At 47.2% G+C, this 14,720-nt stretch overlaps 3 protein-coding genes across 6 annotated transcripts in view; 2 read left to right on the plus strand and 1 right to left on the minus strand.

Moving 5' to 3' along the window:
- The window catches only part of RILPL1 (Rab interacting lysosomal protein like 1), a 21,121-nt gene extending 16,683 nt beyond the window's left edge, over positions 1-4,438 (plus strand). The window contains exons 7-8 of one of the 3 annotated variants that reach the window (XM_057422057.1): positions 1,392-1,479; positions 3,892-4,034. In XM_057422057.1, coding sequence (XP_057278040.1) covers positions 1,392-1,479; positions 3,892-3,897 — 94 coding nt within the window. In that variant the 3' untranslated portion in view covers positions 3,898-4,034. Of the gene's footprint in view, positions 1-477; positions 553-1,391; positions 1,480-3,891 lie in introns of all 3 variants that reach the window. The other 2 variants (XM_057422058.1, XM_057422056.1) reach the window with 2 other exon arrangements.
- On the minus strand, positions 1,308-10,610 carry SNRNP35 (small nuclear ribonucleoprotein U11/U12 subunit 35). Of its 2 annotated transcripts, XR_008973861.1 has the most exons (4): positions 10,235-10,609; positions 7,840-8,630; positions 2,319-2,445; positions 1,308-1,573 (listed from the first exon to the last, which is right to left on the minus strand). XR_008973861.1 is itself a non-coding variant. In XM_057422067.1 (3 exons), exons 2-3 carry the CDS (start codon positions 8,625-8,627, stop codon positions 2,424-2,426), a joined length of 810 nt encoding a protein of 269 aa, XP_057278050.1. In that variant the 5' UTR covers positions 8,628-8,630; positions 10,235-10,610; the 3' UTR covers positions 1,308-2,423. The 2 variants fall into 2 exon arrangements, 1 of the variants encoding a protein (XP_057278050.1); XM_057422067.1 differs by having other exon boundaries at positions 1,308-2,445; positions 10,235-10,610.
- On the plus strand, positions 9,258-13,848 carry RILPL2 (Rab interacting lysosomal protein like 2). Its single transcript, XM_057422071.1, has 4 exons — positions 9,258-9,689; positions 10,602-10,753; positions 12,963-13,073; positions 13,570-13,848. The coding sequence occupies exons 1-4, from the start codon at positions 9,354-9,356 to the stop codon at positions 13,592-13,594; spliced, it is 624 nt and encodes a 207-aa protein (XP_057278054.1). The 5' UTR covers positions 9,258-9,353; the 3' UTR covers positions 13,595-13,848.
- The last annotated feature ends 872 nt before the right edge of the window (positions 13,849-14,720 follow it).

A 14,720-nucleotide genomic window follows, 5' to 3' on the forward strand; every position in this document is an offset into this window, starting at 1 on the left:
AATCAGCATGTGGGGGCAAACTCTGAGCTGTGATCTCAGGCTGCTTGATTTCTACACTTGTCTCTACCACATCACATGGCAGAGTTTTGATGAAACAATGCAACCAGGGGGCTTCACTGAGGAGGAAGAGTACAAGGATTAAAAATGCTCCCTCTGTTTTGAGCAGAAAACGCTGTTTTGTTTTCCCTTTTAAGTATACATGCTTGTTTGTCACTGACGTAATGCCTGAAGCAGCCATAAGTTTTCCTCCTATTCTTGCAGTCTACAAAAGCTGATGTGTCTGTGTCATTTCTGCAGCTCACAGACCGTGCCACGTGTAAAAATAGAAGTCCTAGTTACTGCTAATGATACAACGTTTGCTTGTTTGTGTTCATTTCCAATGTAAGAATAGCAGTTAAGAGTGACTGTGTTGGGGAGAGCTGCGTTTGGTCACAAAATGCCTCTTGTGATTTCAACTTAATCTTTAATTGACATTAGTCCACAGTTCAAAAAAATATTTGGCACAAGGGAGAAGCTCTGAGAGGAATCCTTAGGAAACAGAGGGTGTCCCAGGTATGGATGAAGGTGTGTTGGCAGGTTTGTGTGGGGCTGGCTGGGCGCAGAGCACCCCCCACAGCGTGCTCTCAACCTTGAAGCTGCATGAGTTGTATAACGCATAGTGAAAGTGCTGAATGACAAAGAAACAGCCTTGCTGTGGTCAGCTAGAAAGTGTTTCTGCCAGGGTAGCTGCAAGGTTTCATATAAGTACTTAGTTGCCTGCAGTTGGCATCTTTCTGCATGTGAAGCAATAATGCAGGTCCTCTTGGAACAGATACACAGGCCCTTTAACCAAGTAGCTCACATAGGAGGTTACTTCAGTATTTTACCTGCAATCCTGTTTTTTAACTGGAAACTATCAGCTGTAACCTTTGTAAAATGGTTAACTGCAATGCTGGTCCTACCTAACCCTGTTTTCTGTGCAAATATCCAGTAGTCACAGCAGAGTCCTGTTTGGTATTTCTTAACATACACCTTCATCTTTCATCTCGTTATGTTTGTGCCTGTTTGTCTCTTGGGAAGAACAATGTGCACTCTGCTCTGCATTGCTAGAGGTGGTAACACGTTGATGAAACCCAGCCCAGATCGCAGGCTGCCTCACAACACAAAAGTGGTATCTTTTAGAAATTCAAAAGCAATTGAAATGGTTACAGTGACTGCTTTTCCTAAATACGGGTTTTTCACTGAGGAGAGCTGTCTTGGGTGATGCAGATCCACCTCTCCCTGTTACATGTCCTGTGTGGTAATTCAAAGTAACCCCGTGTATCATGTTTGCCTCTTTTCTTTTTAATGGAATGCTTTTTCTTTCCCTTGCTCCAGTCTTACCTCTTCTGTGTCTGTACTTTCCTGACCAGGATCTTTACAGCCATAATGCCCATGGTAGCAGCTGGATTGATTCCAGACGATCCCACATTGCAGCCAATAAGAAGACTTGTGTCCCTTGTAGGAATTGTTTTGTAATACTGTTTGGTACTGTGGTTTCCTTTTGCATGACCCCGTGTTAACATGCACTGCTGGTTGCATTCTCATCGGCTGCCTGTGGGATCACAGAAGAACAAAGTGCCAATCAGAATGACCAGTCAGTACACAACTCATCATAGTCCTCTCCATGCTAATCCTCCAGTACTGACATTTGATCACTTTTGCCCTAATGTACCATGCTAAACCAATCATTACTCCTGAGGAAGTTGCTGCAATATGTGATTTTTAACCAGCATCTGTTACTTTTGCTTACTCAGCGTGTCTATTCACAATTCACACCACTGCTGTTTAAGAAACCCCTGTCACTCTAATGACTTGTTACAAATCAGTTTGTTAGATTTACAGAGTATAATGGCTGGGATCTATATTAATTTCCAGTGTTAATTATAGGCTGTTGCTTCCATGTCTTTCTATCTATGCACTGTATATTTTGTCTCTAATTATGTATTTCAGAACAGAGTTTACACTCCCAATAATCAATTCTATTATTCTATCCTTGGCTGTCTCTGGAAGATGTACTGATAGCTGTTAACACACAATCTCTTTGCATTAGAACTGCTGCTTTAGTGATCTTTATATTGGCAGCAGCAACACAGTGTTTAAATTCCCTTCCTCTCCACATAGACATGCTTTTTCCAGACCTCCTCCATGAGAATTTTCATGGCATAATAACAATTTTCATTGTTTCAGAAGGAATTAGAAAGCCTTCTGCTTCCTGCAGAGATTTTCAAGCATGTTTTTCTCTTACTCAATTTAATGATAAAGTGAAAAATTACTAAACTTTGACATTTGAAACTTACTGCATTAATACAGCAGTCCTTTGTGTGGACGTCACAATAGCAAGGCTGAGCAGGCAGGACCAGACATGCTCAGCAGAACGCCTCAGTGACTACACACTTCCTTTATCAGCTGGAATTGGATCTGGCCCTGAAAAGACACAGCATTGTACAGATTTATAAGCTCCTGTAATGAAGGTGGTAGAAAAGGATGAGGCTAATTAAGTGCAAAAGACTTATTTTACTATTAAGGCTGCATATTCGAAGCCGGGAAATGTAGAAGTTCAGGTCCTGCTAGCAACGTTAGTCATCTGGCATTGCACTTGTGTAGCTTTTTGTATTGCTTTCTAGTAAAAAAAAATTTATTCTTAATATTCTTGATATTGCCATGCTTCCCTGCATGTGTGATAGGGTATTTTTTCAGGAAAGCTGCCTTAAACCTCACCTGACACCCAAATACAGCCTCCTCTATGCCTAGAGACATTGAAGGCAGAACTCCCTGGTCCACATGAGGTGGTTTGGATGGTCAGGATGGTCATACTTGAGGGGAGGCTCAGGGTGTGCAGGAAGGATGCTGAGGCTGGGGCCATCTTAATAGCCTGTCAAAGTTGTGTTTATATTTGCATAGTCTCTTCCTGCAGAGGCATTTAGCAGTTTCTGTGTCATTCACAACTGCATTTTGCTGGGTATTGTGCAACCCAACCAATATTTAACTCCTTAAGTGCCCTGTTAAACCCAATGGGTCTGCAGCCACTTCAAACCTTTGCTAGCTGGGACCACAACTTCTGTATTTCTCAGCTGACGTAAACACCACACTAACACCTCTTGTACTGACCCCATGACAAACACTGAATTTGCCTGGTCAAGTAACTTCATCCTTTACAAATAAACTGATACTAAGGATTTGGGGGCTGTATTTTCTTAGCTGTGTTGTCAGCTGGCAGTTTGTTGTTGTATTAAATGGCTGTTGGTTCATGTACGTCATTCTCTTAGAGCACCCAAGCTGTGTGACAGGAAATGACGTGCACACTCGTGTGCATTGGGTTAGAGCCTTCATCCTGCAAGCTCTGGTGTGCACACGTGCATTTACTCAGTTGGGTTTGCAGGAACCAAGTCTACGTATCAGATTCTGTACACTTGGAAACAAAAAGTGGAGGCTGTATTTTCTTATCTTATGAACTTCCCTGCTGACACCCTTAAAAACACGATCTATTTCTGCTGTCTGGTAAATTATCCAGATTTAATGCCAAAGATACCACTTTCTTTATGCCAAGAAACTAACATGTATCATGTCGCTTCTTTACCTTGGGGCTGGAGAAGGGGGAATATACATTGAAAATGATATCTGCACCTTGTAGAGTCAACAGCATTTAGAGCTTATTTGAAGCTTCCATAGCCAAACTGCTTGAGATTGCAATGACTTCATCTCTAATAACATTCTGACATGCACCCCATCAGGCTTCACTGCCTTGAGTTTTGCCGATGCAAACAGATTCTTTGCTCTGTTTTGTTGTGCTGTGTATCGGGGCGGGTGTTTGAAGTGGTTTCAAGACTGTAAATGGTGTTCTTTCTTTTCCCTCCCCTCCCTCCCTGGAAGGTTTAGTTTCTTCTATCGGGATAAGAAACGCATGCAGGCAGCACAGAAAAATGTCCACTTCCAGGATACTTTTGGAGAATGGTCAAATTCGCATAAAGATGACTCCTACACCGAGCAAGGACAAGAAGCCCTGCAGCACCTGTGACTAAAGCCTTGAGGTGTTCTGTTTACCACAGTAGACCTCAACACTCCAGTAACAAGAAGCTTCTGTAACCAAAATCTGGCAGCTCATCACTTTCATTTGCCTTGTGCACCTCAGTGTGTTTGAGATGGACTCTTCAAGAGGGACTCCTCACTGTTTGCATGGTGACTGTTTGCTGGAAACAGAATCCAAGCTTTGTAGTGAACAGTCGCTGATGCCCTGGGACACCGAAGCTTCTAGACGACTTGTTTTGTGCTGAATAACAAGTCTATGGTCTTGGTCATGCATTAACTACAGTAACACAAGCTTCTTTAAACCAAAAAAGGACCTGTGCCATTATTAGAGGTTGTTTGCAGTGTACAATATCTAGTGGCAAAGACTCTTTTACCCTGATTGTTAACACTATTGGTTGTTTGCTTTTTCTTTTGGCAAGAACCTTTTCAAGAGGGACACACGGCTGCCGCTCCACAGCAGGTCACGGCGCTGCTGTGTCCTGTCACGTTCAGCTGACATCTGCATTCTGCAAAGGAGCGGCTTGGAAATCCACCCAACACAAACAGATAAACTGGAGTAGCCCTGAGAGGGACAGTGCGTGTACATTTCCCTGCTGCTTATAGTGCCTAAAGCATGAAGAAACTGATGTAGGAGGTGAGCGTGCCTTGTGTTTTGCCATGAGGTCTGCAGTGGTAATGGAAAACAAGTTGCTTATAAGGAGGAATTCAAACACTTGAATTCTTTCCTTCTTACCAGGGACTTCCCCCTAGAGCAGCAGGCAGCTGCTGTCAAGGAATTAGATCTCTTTCCCACAGACAGGTTTTTAATAAAGTCACACGCCACTTCTCTATGTAGATAAGATTGCCTAACTTGAGAGTAAAAGACACCCTCAGCAAGCTGACATGAGCTATTTTAACTGACTTAAGACATGACCCCAGCTCAAAATGCTTTCTCTAACTGATCTCAACACTACTTCTGTATGTGCAGGCTGCTCTGCTGGTGGTGGCTGATGTCTGGGTAACCTGTGGTTATAGGGCCTTAACTTGCCAGTAAAATCCCAGCACAGCTGAACTGCTGGGAGGTGGGATTTAGATCCGCTTTGCAAATGAGCTTGTGGGACCTTTGAGGCTCACTGAGGTTGTACTTAGAAAAACCATGACACTAGAGCCCCGTGTGGTGTAACTGTCAGTACAGCTGGGTGTCAGCTCTCACCCTGCCTCTGCACCACACTCCATGAAGGCACCCAACCAGGCAGGAGAGGGTGAGCACATCCATGGCTGTGTATGAGAGAGGTGCTGGGGTCATTCTGTGCCCTTGGCTGTGTGCTGGAGCACGTGCTGCTGGTGAGGAGCTGGCTGTAGGCAACTTCTGCGCATGTAGCTTAGTGTAGGGGGCTTCACCCCCAGCAACTACATCTGCTCTGTAAAGAGCCTCTTCTCAGGAGTGGCACTAACAACAGGAGACAATGCTCAGGCTGGAGTAAAGCTCCAACTACTCCAGGTACTGAACGTAGGAGGCAGTCCCAAAGGTCTCTTAGGTGACAGTGAGACAAGGGTTTAGCACATGCCAGTTGTTTTTAATACAGTGTGATCCAGGACTCTGGATTCTTCAGTGTGTGTGAGCCCATCTGGAGTGACACTGTGCCAGGAAACCATGCTTTGCAAGGGTGGGCTGGATGCTGCTTCACTCCTGACCGTAACCCTGCTCCATTTTGAACACAGACCTTCCCTGTGTTTAGGTGAAATGTCTCCTGTGCCACACTGGTATGGCAGAGGATGTGTGGTCTTAATATGAAACACACCTGCATCTGAAACAGTGTTGGTAGCATTAGGATTAGGCAGATAAGGTTTTGCCTGGTTATGTTTTGGTAACATCTCTTAAGTTTTATGCTTGCAGAAGATGTATCCATAAAACAGCAGCACTTCCTCCCTTGTGTGAAAAGCAGTTCTTAAGTGGGGGGAATACCTTCTATTGCTCAGATCTCGATTTCACTTCCATATTAGAGAAAAAAATAAATACACTACAGTTATATCAGGCAGTTAAATACTGAATGATTCCCATCAAGTCTCTCCCTAGCATAGTTTACAGTTGTTTGGCACATTTAGAATAGATGCAGTAATCAGAAACAATGCAAGAATGCAGCAGACACATGGCCTGAATAAGCACATTGTTTCTGCAATCAGCTGAGAGCAATGAGCTGGGGTAACAGAAACACACAGACAGAACTGATGTCCCAGCACCTCAGCTGTGCATTACACAGGATAGCTCCTGGCCTCCTGCACGTAAAGCTTGTCCCATACACCACAGCACTGCTGCCACCTCAAACCTGCAGCCAGTTTCCAACAGCAGCACTGAGCAGTGTGACCTTCCCCCATTCATCTCTAGCCTGGTACCTCAGAATCAAAATCAGCTGTTAACCACTTCACTCCTCATCCTCTGTTGGAAATGCTGAGTTTACACACTCCAAGTGCCATCAGAAAGGATGGCAGGTAGGGAAGAGGATGTAAAGATTTCAGGCTCTGCTATATATTGTTTCTCAAGTAAAATCTGCTTTTAGAGGAGGGGCCAGGACCTGTCGGGTGAGGGGTGCAGCAATATCCCATCTGCAGCGTGCAGGATCACTGACTTTTTTGGGTTGTTTTTTGCTTTTGTTTTGTTTTGGTTTTTTTTTTTTTTGGTTGGGCAGTAAATCATTTTAACAGTTTAATAAATATTTCTGAAAAACTGAGAATTTCTGCAACACCTGAATCCTTTTTCTTGTGGGAAGTTAGTACCATCTCTCCTTGGGGATGCAATATATGGGTTTGTTTTCCCTCCCCTGAAAAGGCTCATCCAACTCTTTGTGGAAATAAAGCCTCAAACTGGGCACGGTTTAGAAGAGGTTTAGGACATGGTCATTCAAAGGCTGACCAAAAAAACTATAGTTCAAAATACATTAGCAAATATTTAGGAATGGCTCATGATGACAAAGAACACCTTTACTGGAATGCACCATGCACTTCTCAGTGGAAGATGGGTGTCTCTGTACAGAGGCTCTGAAAAAGGAGGTGCTTTGCCCTCTGCTTCCCCAGTTCCACTACAGGCAGCAGCCAGCCCCGCTTCCAGAGCAGCATTTAAACCCTGTGCAGGCAGGAAACCACTGGCAGTGAGAAGAGTGCACGGACTGATAAGGAACCTGATCTGCTCATTGCTCTGCAGTGCACATTCCTCTGCAGAGTACATTCCTCTAATCAAAGGAAGTGCATTCTCCCATGATACAAAAAAACCCCACATTTCTTGTTATGTGCTTCTCCCTCACTTTGCAGATCTAGTTAAGGACACAGAACTACTCAAGATCTCACGTGTGCTCAAGAAAATAACATCACTTCTCAGCTTCTGGTTTGGGGCACATTTCTCAGAAGCTGAGTTTGCTGCTGTTCCATTACTGTTTCTCCAACAAGTGACTGTTTCATCAGGAGCATGTCTCACTGAATGACTGTGGACATCTGGCACATAAATACTTAAACAGGGAGCTCTCTCCTGAACCCTAACAAGGCAGCCAGATGGGTATCAGCTGGGGTGTGCACTCAGTTTCAGAGGGATGCCCACACATGTGGGGCCTTTCTGACAGCATTCACCAGTTCAAAAATATGACTATAAAAGTTTATTTCCTCTGAAGAACAATTCAACACATACCTCAACTGCATCAGCAGCCAAACTATAGAGAGCTTCTAGCAGGGGAGTCTGGGAACACCACTCACAGCCCCTGCAGCTGGAACCCTGTGGATGTAAGAGCAGGTTACACAGCCCAGTGCCAAGGCACTGTCACCTACCGGTGCTTGTCATCATCTCTTTGCTTCTTGGAATCTCTTTCCCTGCTCCGGTCTCTATCCCTGTCCTTCCTGTCTCTGTCCTTCCTCTCCCTCCCTCTGCTCCTCTCCTCTTTGGAGTCCCTCTCGCTTTCACCCCAGGTCCACGACCGCTCCCTTTCTGGCCACCGCTTGTCTCTGCTCCTGTCGTGGTCTCGGTCCCTTGTTCTCCAGTCCCTTGATCCCTCACGAGACCAATTTCTTTTCTCTGCTGATCCTTCTCCATAGAAATCACTTTTCATGTTTGGCAGATTGATGGGCTTTCGGAAAGGTCTGTCCCGTCCTCCGAACCGGAGCTGCCCAGATTCTTTCTTGCCTCCAAAACCACCTCCAAGCCTCCGAGGAATCCATCCTTTGAGAGTTCTTTCCAGTTCAAAGTCCACAAAGATCTCATGCTGATCGATAACCAGCCTGTTGGCGTCTCTGTGGGCCTTCATGAGGGCTCGCTCCTCTTTGTACTCAATAAATGCATATCCCTTGGAAAACCCCGTGACCAGGTCTCGAACCAGACGGAGCTTTCTGACGTCTCCATAGCGGGAAAACACCTCCTTTAACTTCTCTTCTGTTGTCTGAAGATTGAGCCTTGCTACAAACAGGGTGAGGTGAGGGTCTCCTGTAACTCCCTTGTTGGGTACATAGCGTGCCAGCATAGCCCTCCATATGGCACGGTCGTGGGGCTCCTCATCTGTGCCATCAATGCTCCCGGCTTTGAGCGGGTCATACTCCTTTGCGATGGGCGCCCAGTCGTTCATCGTCTAGTGGGGGAAACCACACAAAATACATAAAAATACAGACTCACCGGTATTTTCATCCCAAACTCCCGAAAAGCGGGACCAACTCAAACAGAACAGCAGCGGCGCTGGTTTGACTTCACCTCAACATGCCGGAGAGCCTGGATCCGCCTCAGGCTGAGGGGACCCGCCGCTCCGGCCTTCACCTGCGGGCTCTGCCCCGTACTCCGCTGAAGGAACCCGCGGTCTCCTCGCCCGGCTGCCGTGGTCAGAGGCCGGGCAGAGCGGAGCCGGCTCCCGCCGCTGCTCATTTACCCCCGTCCCCGGAGCGGCGCCGCCGCCATCCCCCGGCCCCGCGCCCAGGAGCCGCTCCGCCACGGCGCCTGCCGAATGTGGCGTTAAGGAACCCCCGGTGCGTTCACCTCCCTCCCTCCCTCCCTCCCTCCCTCCCTCCCTCCCTCCCTCCCTCCCTCCCTCCCTCCCCGCCCAGCTCGGTTCGGTGCCCACCCCGGTGCAGAGCGAGGACTCCGAAGCCACCGGCGGCGGAAGGCGGGCGAGCAGGCGGTGTCTGCTGAGGGGAAGGGGCAGGGCGGGAAGGGAAGGGGCAGGGCGGGAAGCGCGGCCGAGCCGCGGCCTCCTCCATGGAAACCGCCGCCGGCGGGAGGGGCCGCTCTGCCCGCGGGGCCCGGCGGCAGCAGCGCCCGGCCCGGCCCGGCCGAGCACCGGGGAGGAGGTTAGCGGCCGGGCATGCAGCAGGGCCGGGAGGAGGAGCTGCAGGAGGAGGAGGAGGAGGACATCGGCCCGGAGAGGGCTCTGGAGAAGAGCCCGTTCGAGCTGACTGCCGGCGATGTCTATGACATCTCCTCCGTGGTGGGCCGCGACCTGCTGCAGCTCAGCACCGGCCCGCTGGTGCCCGCCGCCCTGGCCCGGCTGCAGTTCAGGATCGTGAGGGTGCTGGAGATGCTGGAAGCGCTGGTGAGCGAGAGCAGCCTCGCCGAGGAGCAGCTGCGCCTGGAGCGGGACAGCCTGCGGCGGGAGCTGGAGGAGCTGCGGCGAGGGGCGGACCGGGGGAGCGCCCCGCAGGTGGGTGCCCACCGTGCAACACACACCATGCTGCACTGCAGGGACCGGCGCCTCGGCCCTGGCGCTGCAGCTTCGAGGTGCCCCAACACGGTCGTGGTCTGTCCCCTCGGCCACATGCACGTCCTGAAACCCATCCTGACACCAGATGGGTCAGACAGAACTGCTGCCGTAACTGCCAGGCTCTTCACCACAGCAGAACAAGTCTCAAAGTTCACTTCTGGTCTTTCTAGAAGGTCTTGAAGCCGTTTCCTGATCAGAGATCTTCAGGGCTGTGGCAAGGCACAGCGCTGTGGATCCCTCACTTCTGTTTCACGTTTGTGACTAACCGCTTGGTGCTGTGCTAGTGAAGTTCACACATACAGACAGGTTTTCAGCACACAAATCCACCGTTGCTCAGCTCTCACACGGCACTGGTCCCATAAAACCAGCCTGCCATAGGTGCAAACACTAAAGCTTTGTTTCTCTGAAAGAGAAACTGGTGTCTGTGACCCAAAAAGCCATTGCCACAAAGGTCTTAAATGAGGAAAGGCGAATTCAGTTCTTACCTCTCTCTGCCACAGAGTTTTGCTGTGATACTAGACAGATTGCTCAGCCTTTCTGGTCATCAGAAGAGCAGATAAAAGCAGCTTCTAGGCAAAGTAGATTGTAAATTCTTTGGGACAGAGACTTTGCTTTTAGCTGTGGTTGGAGCTCGTCACCGTCAGGCCCTGTACTGGCTGGGAAATGCGGTCACCAAGGGAATACAAAAATAGTAGGAAAAGCTCTAATTAATTGCTTGGGAAAAATCAGGATTCTGATGAAATCCTACTAGTTCTAAGAATTACTAAATACTCATAAAATTAAGAGGTTTTACTCTCTGAGTGCCTTGGGTTTGACAGGTCACAAGGTGATGACCACCACCGTTTTTTACAGCTCAGCCTTGGACCAGATAAAATGGTCATAGACCTCACAGACCCCAATCGCCCCCGGTTCACACTGCAGGAGCTGCGAGATGTGCTGCAGGAGCGTAACCAGCTGAAAGCTCAGCTTCTGGTGGTGCAAGAGGAGCTACAGTGCTATAAGAGGTCAGCAAAGAACTAATAACAATTCTTATAAGCTTATAAAATCAGAATATTGCAGGTGTGAGCACTTAGATTGGGCTGGGCACTGTCCAGATGTGATAAACATCTGTGCTCCTAAAACCCTACAAATGAGTAAAGGAAAACAGGGAAATGAAGTCTCTATGCATCATACTTTGAAAATCAAGTCCCTCTTACTCTGCACAGTTCACAGCCTGCTTCTGTAACCTATATAAGTTACTCCCACTCCACACACAAGCTGGGTTCTCACACACATGAATTCACCCCCGCAGTCACAGCAGTCGCATGCACACTCTTCCTGTCTAACGCCACGTACCAGAGAGCACGGGGGTTTCCATCTCTTTAGTTAAAATCTCTTTCCTCTTCTAGCTTGCCAAGGGGGATGTTAGCTTAGCTACTGTTCCTTGCTCCTCCTACACTGGGTATGGATTGATCTGGAAAGAATATTAAGCTCTTTCATCATCATTTAAGATAAGCTGTGGGGTTTTTGTTTTAAGACTGCCACCGGAGGGTTATGTGAGGTACCTGAACTGTGCCAAACAAGGACTTTTTGAGCAGGGTTTTGGTCTAGAAACCCAGATCAGTGAATCAGTCTGAGCCCGAGGATGGGATGCAAGAAGGACCTTGCTACAAATTCCTTCACCCCCTAAGGCTGCTGTCCCCCATCCTGGGTTCCTCATCTGTATTATCAACTCTTCGGGGCAAGAAGCTACTTCATCTAGACACAAAATATCTGAGTGCATTGGATCTCAGTTGAGATGCCTCAGCAAAATCCTGTTAGATACAGTAACCCCCCCTTTGCATTATCTGTAACAGGCAGGTTAAGCCAAGAAGTTAAAGGTAAATCTAAGAAGTAAGTTTACAAACTGCTCAACAGGACTTCTCACAGCATGACGACACACTGCTCCCCCTGCTCCGCTGCCTGCCTTTCCTGTGTGCCCACTGCAATGCCTTCATGCTTTGACCTCCCAGCTGTTAACAGGCCAAGTTAAACATTAACAGTATGAATGTTTCAGGTTTTGAGCGATACAAGTCACAGTGCTGTGCACCTAAAGGCCTGCTTTTCCATTCAAGTAATCCTACATGGTTATCTCTGTTTACAAGATTACATCTTAAACCAAAAACCATCACCCCCTTAAAAATGCACATAAAATCCTCATTATAACGTATGGCCATAAAGAGTAGCTGTGCAGTGGAAGAGCATAACTATATGTTCTAAAATGGCTTGTGTATATTGGAAATAAGTTGTATATAGCACAAGGTAACTGATGTCCTTACACAGAACAATTGAAAATGACTGATGTTTGGGGATTGCACCTCAAATCATGATCTCTAAGTAGAAGCTGGATCTGCAGTCACCAAACAGCTCATAGTCCCATTTCTGTAAGAGGAGAATCTGTCCCAGAATCATCCTGTGCCTGATGTCACACCAGTTTCTAGATACTCTCCTGTATTTGTACTTCCAAGGTCCAGATGAGTGTCGCTTTGCTACTTCCAGCCTTCAGCTACTGCAGGCATAAGCTTTGGTCCCCTCAGCTCTCAAGATAAATGAGGTCAGCTCAGGACAGCAAAGGCACACTGTGAAAACAGTGTTGTGTGTCAGCTGGTAAAAATCTATTCCCATTCCAAGCCAGGGAAACAGCTCTTGGTAGAACTGAAGCTTTTGCCTGAAAGAGGTGGTTACAACCTTGCAGAGTGTAGCAGCAATGGAGTAAGATGACGGAATCTGCTTCTCCTCTGTAAGATGGGAAGAACAGGCAGATGTCCTGCAGGGAAGCTGGGAATCTCCCATCTGTTCCCTGCTGCATAGTGGGAGCTTTCATGGCTGCACTGAAGGTGCTACAGATCCACCCATGCAGAAATTCACCATTTGCCTCTGCACCCTACTATTCTTTGGGCTTTTGTACAAATCCAACGTGTGATTACACTTCCCTGTCATTCCTGTTCATATTTCATGATGATATTCATGATATTTGCCATTCTTCCTCTGTGGAGAACTGAGCTCATTACCTTTGTAGTGTTCTCATTAAAGCACAGCCTAAGCAAAATTATGTTACAGTACTTAGGGAAAATAAGAGCAATTCGTTACAATAGGCCAGGCTGCTGCTCCTGTCCTGTGAAGGGTTTTAGATGCAATACCATACTATGCACAAAACCACAAAAACTTAATAAATAAACGCTCTTCTTTTCCCAGTGGGATCATCCAACAGAGAAAGGACCAAACTGAAGAAATGGCAAAAGAAGCCAGGGGCAGCAGCTCTGGCCCCAGCAAGGACAGCGAGGAGAAGACAATCATCAAACGGCTGTAAGTTTGTGTCTGCATGTTATTTTATGGGAGAATATGGCAAGCTTCATGCTTGGTGAATCCAGGGATGAATTCTGAACTTTAGCCTACTTGGCTGCTTATCGCTTTCTCCTCCTCTCCCTGCAAAATTAAAATCTGATAGAGAAGTCCTTTCCTGTGTAAAAAGCACTCCATAGGATGCAGCCTCCACCCAGGCCAGTGGGGCCTCACTTCTTTTTTCTAGGAAAAATAAGCATTTCAGAGGAAAACTATGTGCCCCTGGCCTCCCCTGCTAGCACACACAGCCTGTGCTGTGGGAACATGCTGGCTGGCCCTGGAGGCTCCCACTGGACAAGGCAACCGCACGGAGTATCCACACGCTCATGCCGTGTGCCTAAAGTTCCCCAAAATAGCAGAACACATTGACAGAGCCGCCTCAGGGGCTGTTCCTCCTTTTCCAGTTGTACATTGTTGTTTCCTTTTTGTTGTTGTAGTTTTATTTCTCTTTTTTTTTTAGGTTCTCTTTTAAACATGGAAAATGAGCATCCTCAAGAACTCAACCACTCCTGCGCAGAACTGGAGCTGCTGAGAGCCACCAGGGTGTTGGGGGAGTTAATGACTGGAAGAAAAATCATCACTTACTGTAGAGAATAAGCAATCTCATCACAATCACGTTGTACAATATTCTGTCAGAACAGATTTTACTTGGCTTTTTTAGAAACTGTTTGACACATTTTGTATTTCTTAGATTCCTGCCAGATGTTTCACACATGTAGAAAATAAATGTTTATACAAAGGTGGTTTTTATTCTTATTAAAAGAGCCTGTGGTGATAACTTTTTACAAGGGCATATAGTGATAGGACAAGGGGGAATGGTTTTAAACTGACAGAGGGGAGATTTAGGTTAGACATTAAGAAGAAATTCTTCCCTTTGAGGGTGCTAAGGCACTGGCACAGGGTGCCCAGAGAACCTGTGGGTACCCCATCCCTGGCAATGTTCAAGGCCAGGTTGGATGGGGCTTGGAGCAGCCTGCTCTAGTGGAAGGTGTCCCTGCCCATGGCAGGGTTTAGAAGTGGATGAGCTTTGAGGTCCCTTCCAACCCAAACCATTCTACCACTTATTTTTCCTTTCTCTGTACCAAAACACTCAGCCCTATTGATCCTACAGGAGGAAAATACTGTTAGGAGACACACACCATTCACAGAGGAGCACTGGGAACGAGGAATCTGTTTGGGCTGCAGCCTCCACTGCTCTTATGCAGAGAGTTACCTTACACTAAGAGAACCACTTGAAGAAAACCCCAGTACTGCTTTTTCTTGTGTGTCTTTACATCAGATGGGCAATACACAGGCAGCAGGCGCCTGTCACACCACACCTCACCAAATGAAGATGAAGTTGGGCTGCAATAACAAAACCCCTGCCCAGGCAGGAGTGGATTTTTGGGGTCAGGATGGAAGACAGCAGCAGAGAGCATAGTAAGGGAATAAATGCTGCTGCATCATGCTCTGCCCACAGGAAGCACTGATGTCTTCTCAGAGGTGCAGACATGCTCAAACTGGAACAGATGAACCAAACACTCCATTTTTGACAGCTAAAGGGCCCCTGTGGTACACAGCTGTATTTTTCATAAGCTCTGTTCTTTCAGTCAACTGTCACAAACAGTGTAT

The sequence above is a fragment of the Pezoporus wallicus genome, unplaced genomic scaffold, assembly GCF_028554395.1.
Source record: "Pezoporus wallicus isolate ANWC-B61680 ecotype Strahan unplaced genomic scaffold, APGP_CSIRO_Pwel_v1 contig_12728, whole genome shotgun sequence".
Taxonomy (NCBI): domain Eukaryota; kingdom Metazoa; phylum Chordata; class Aves; order Psittaciformes; family Psittacidae; genus Pezoporus; species Pezoporus wallicus.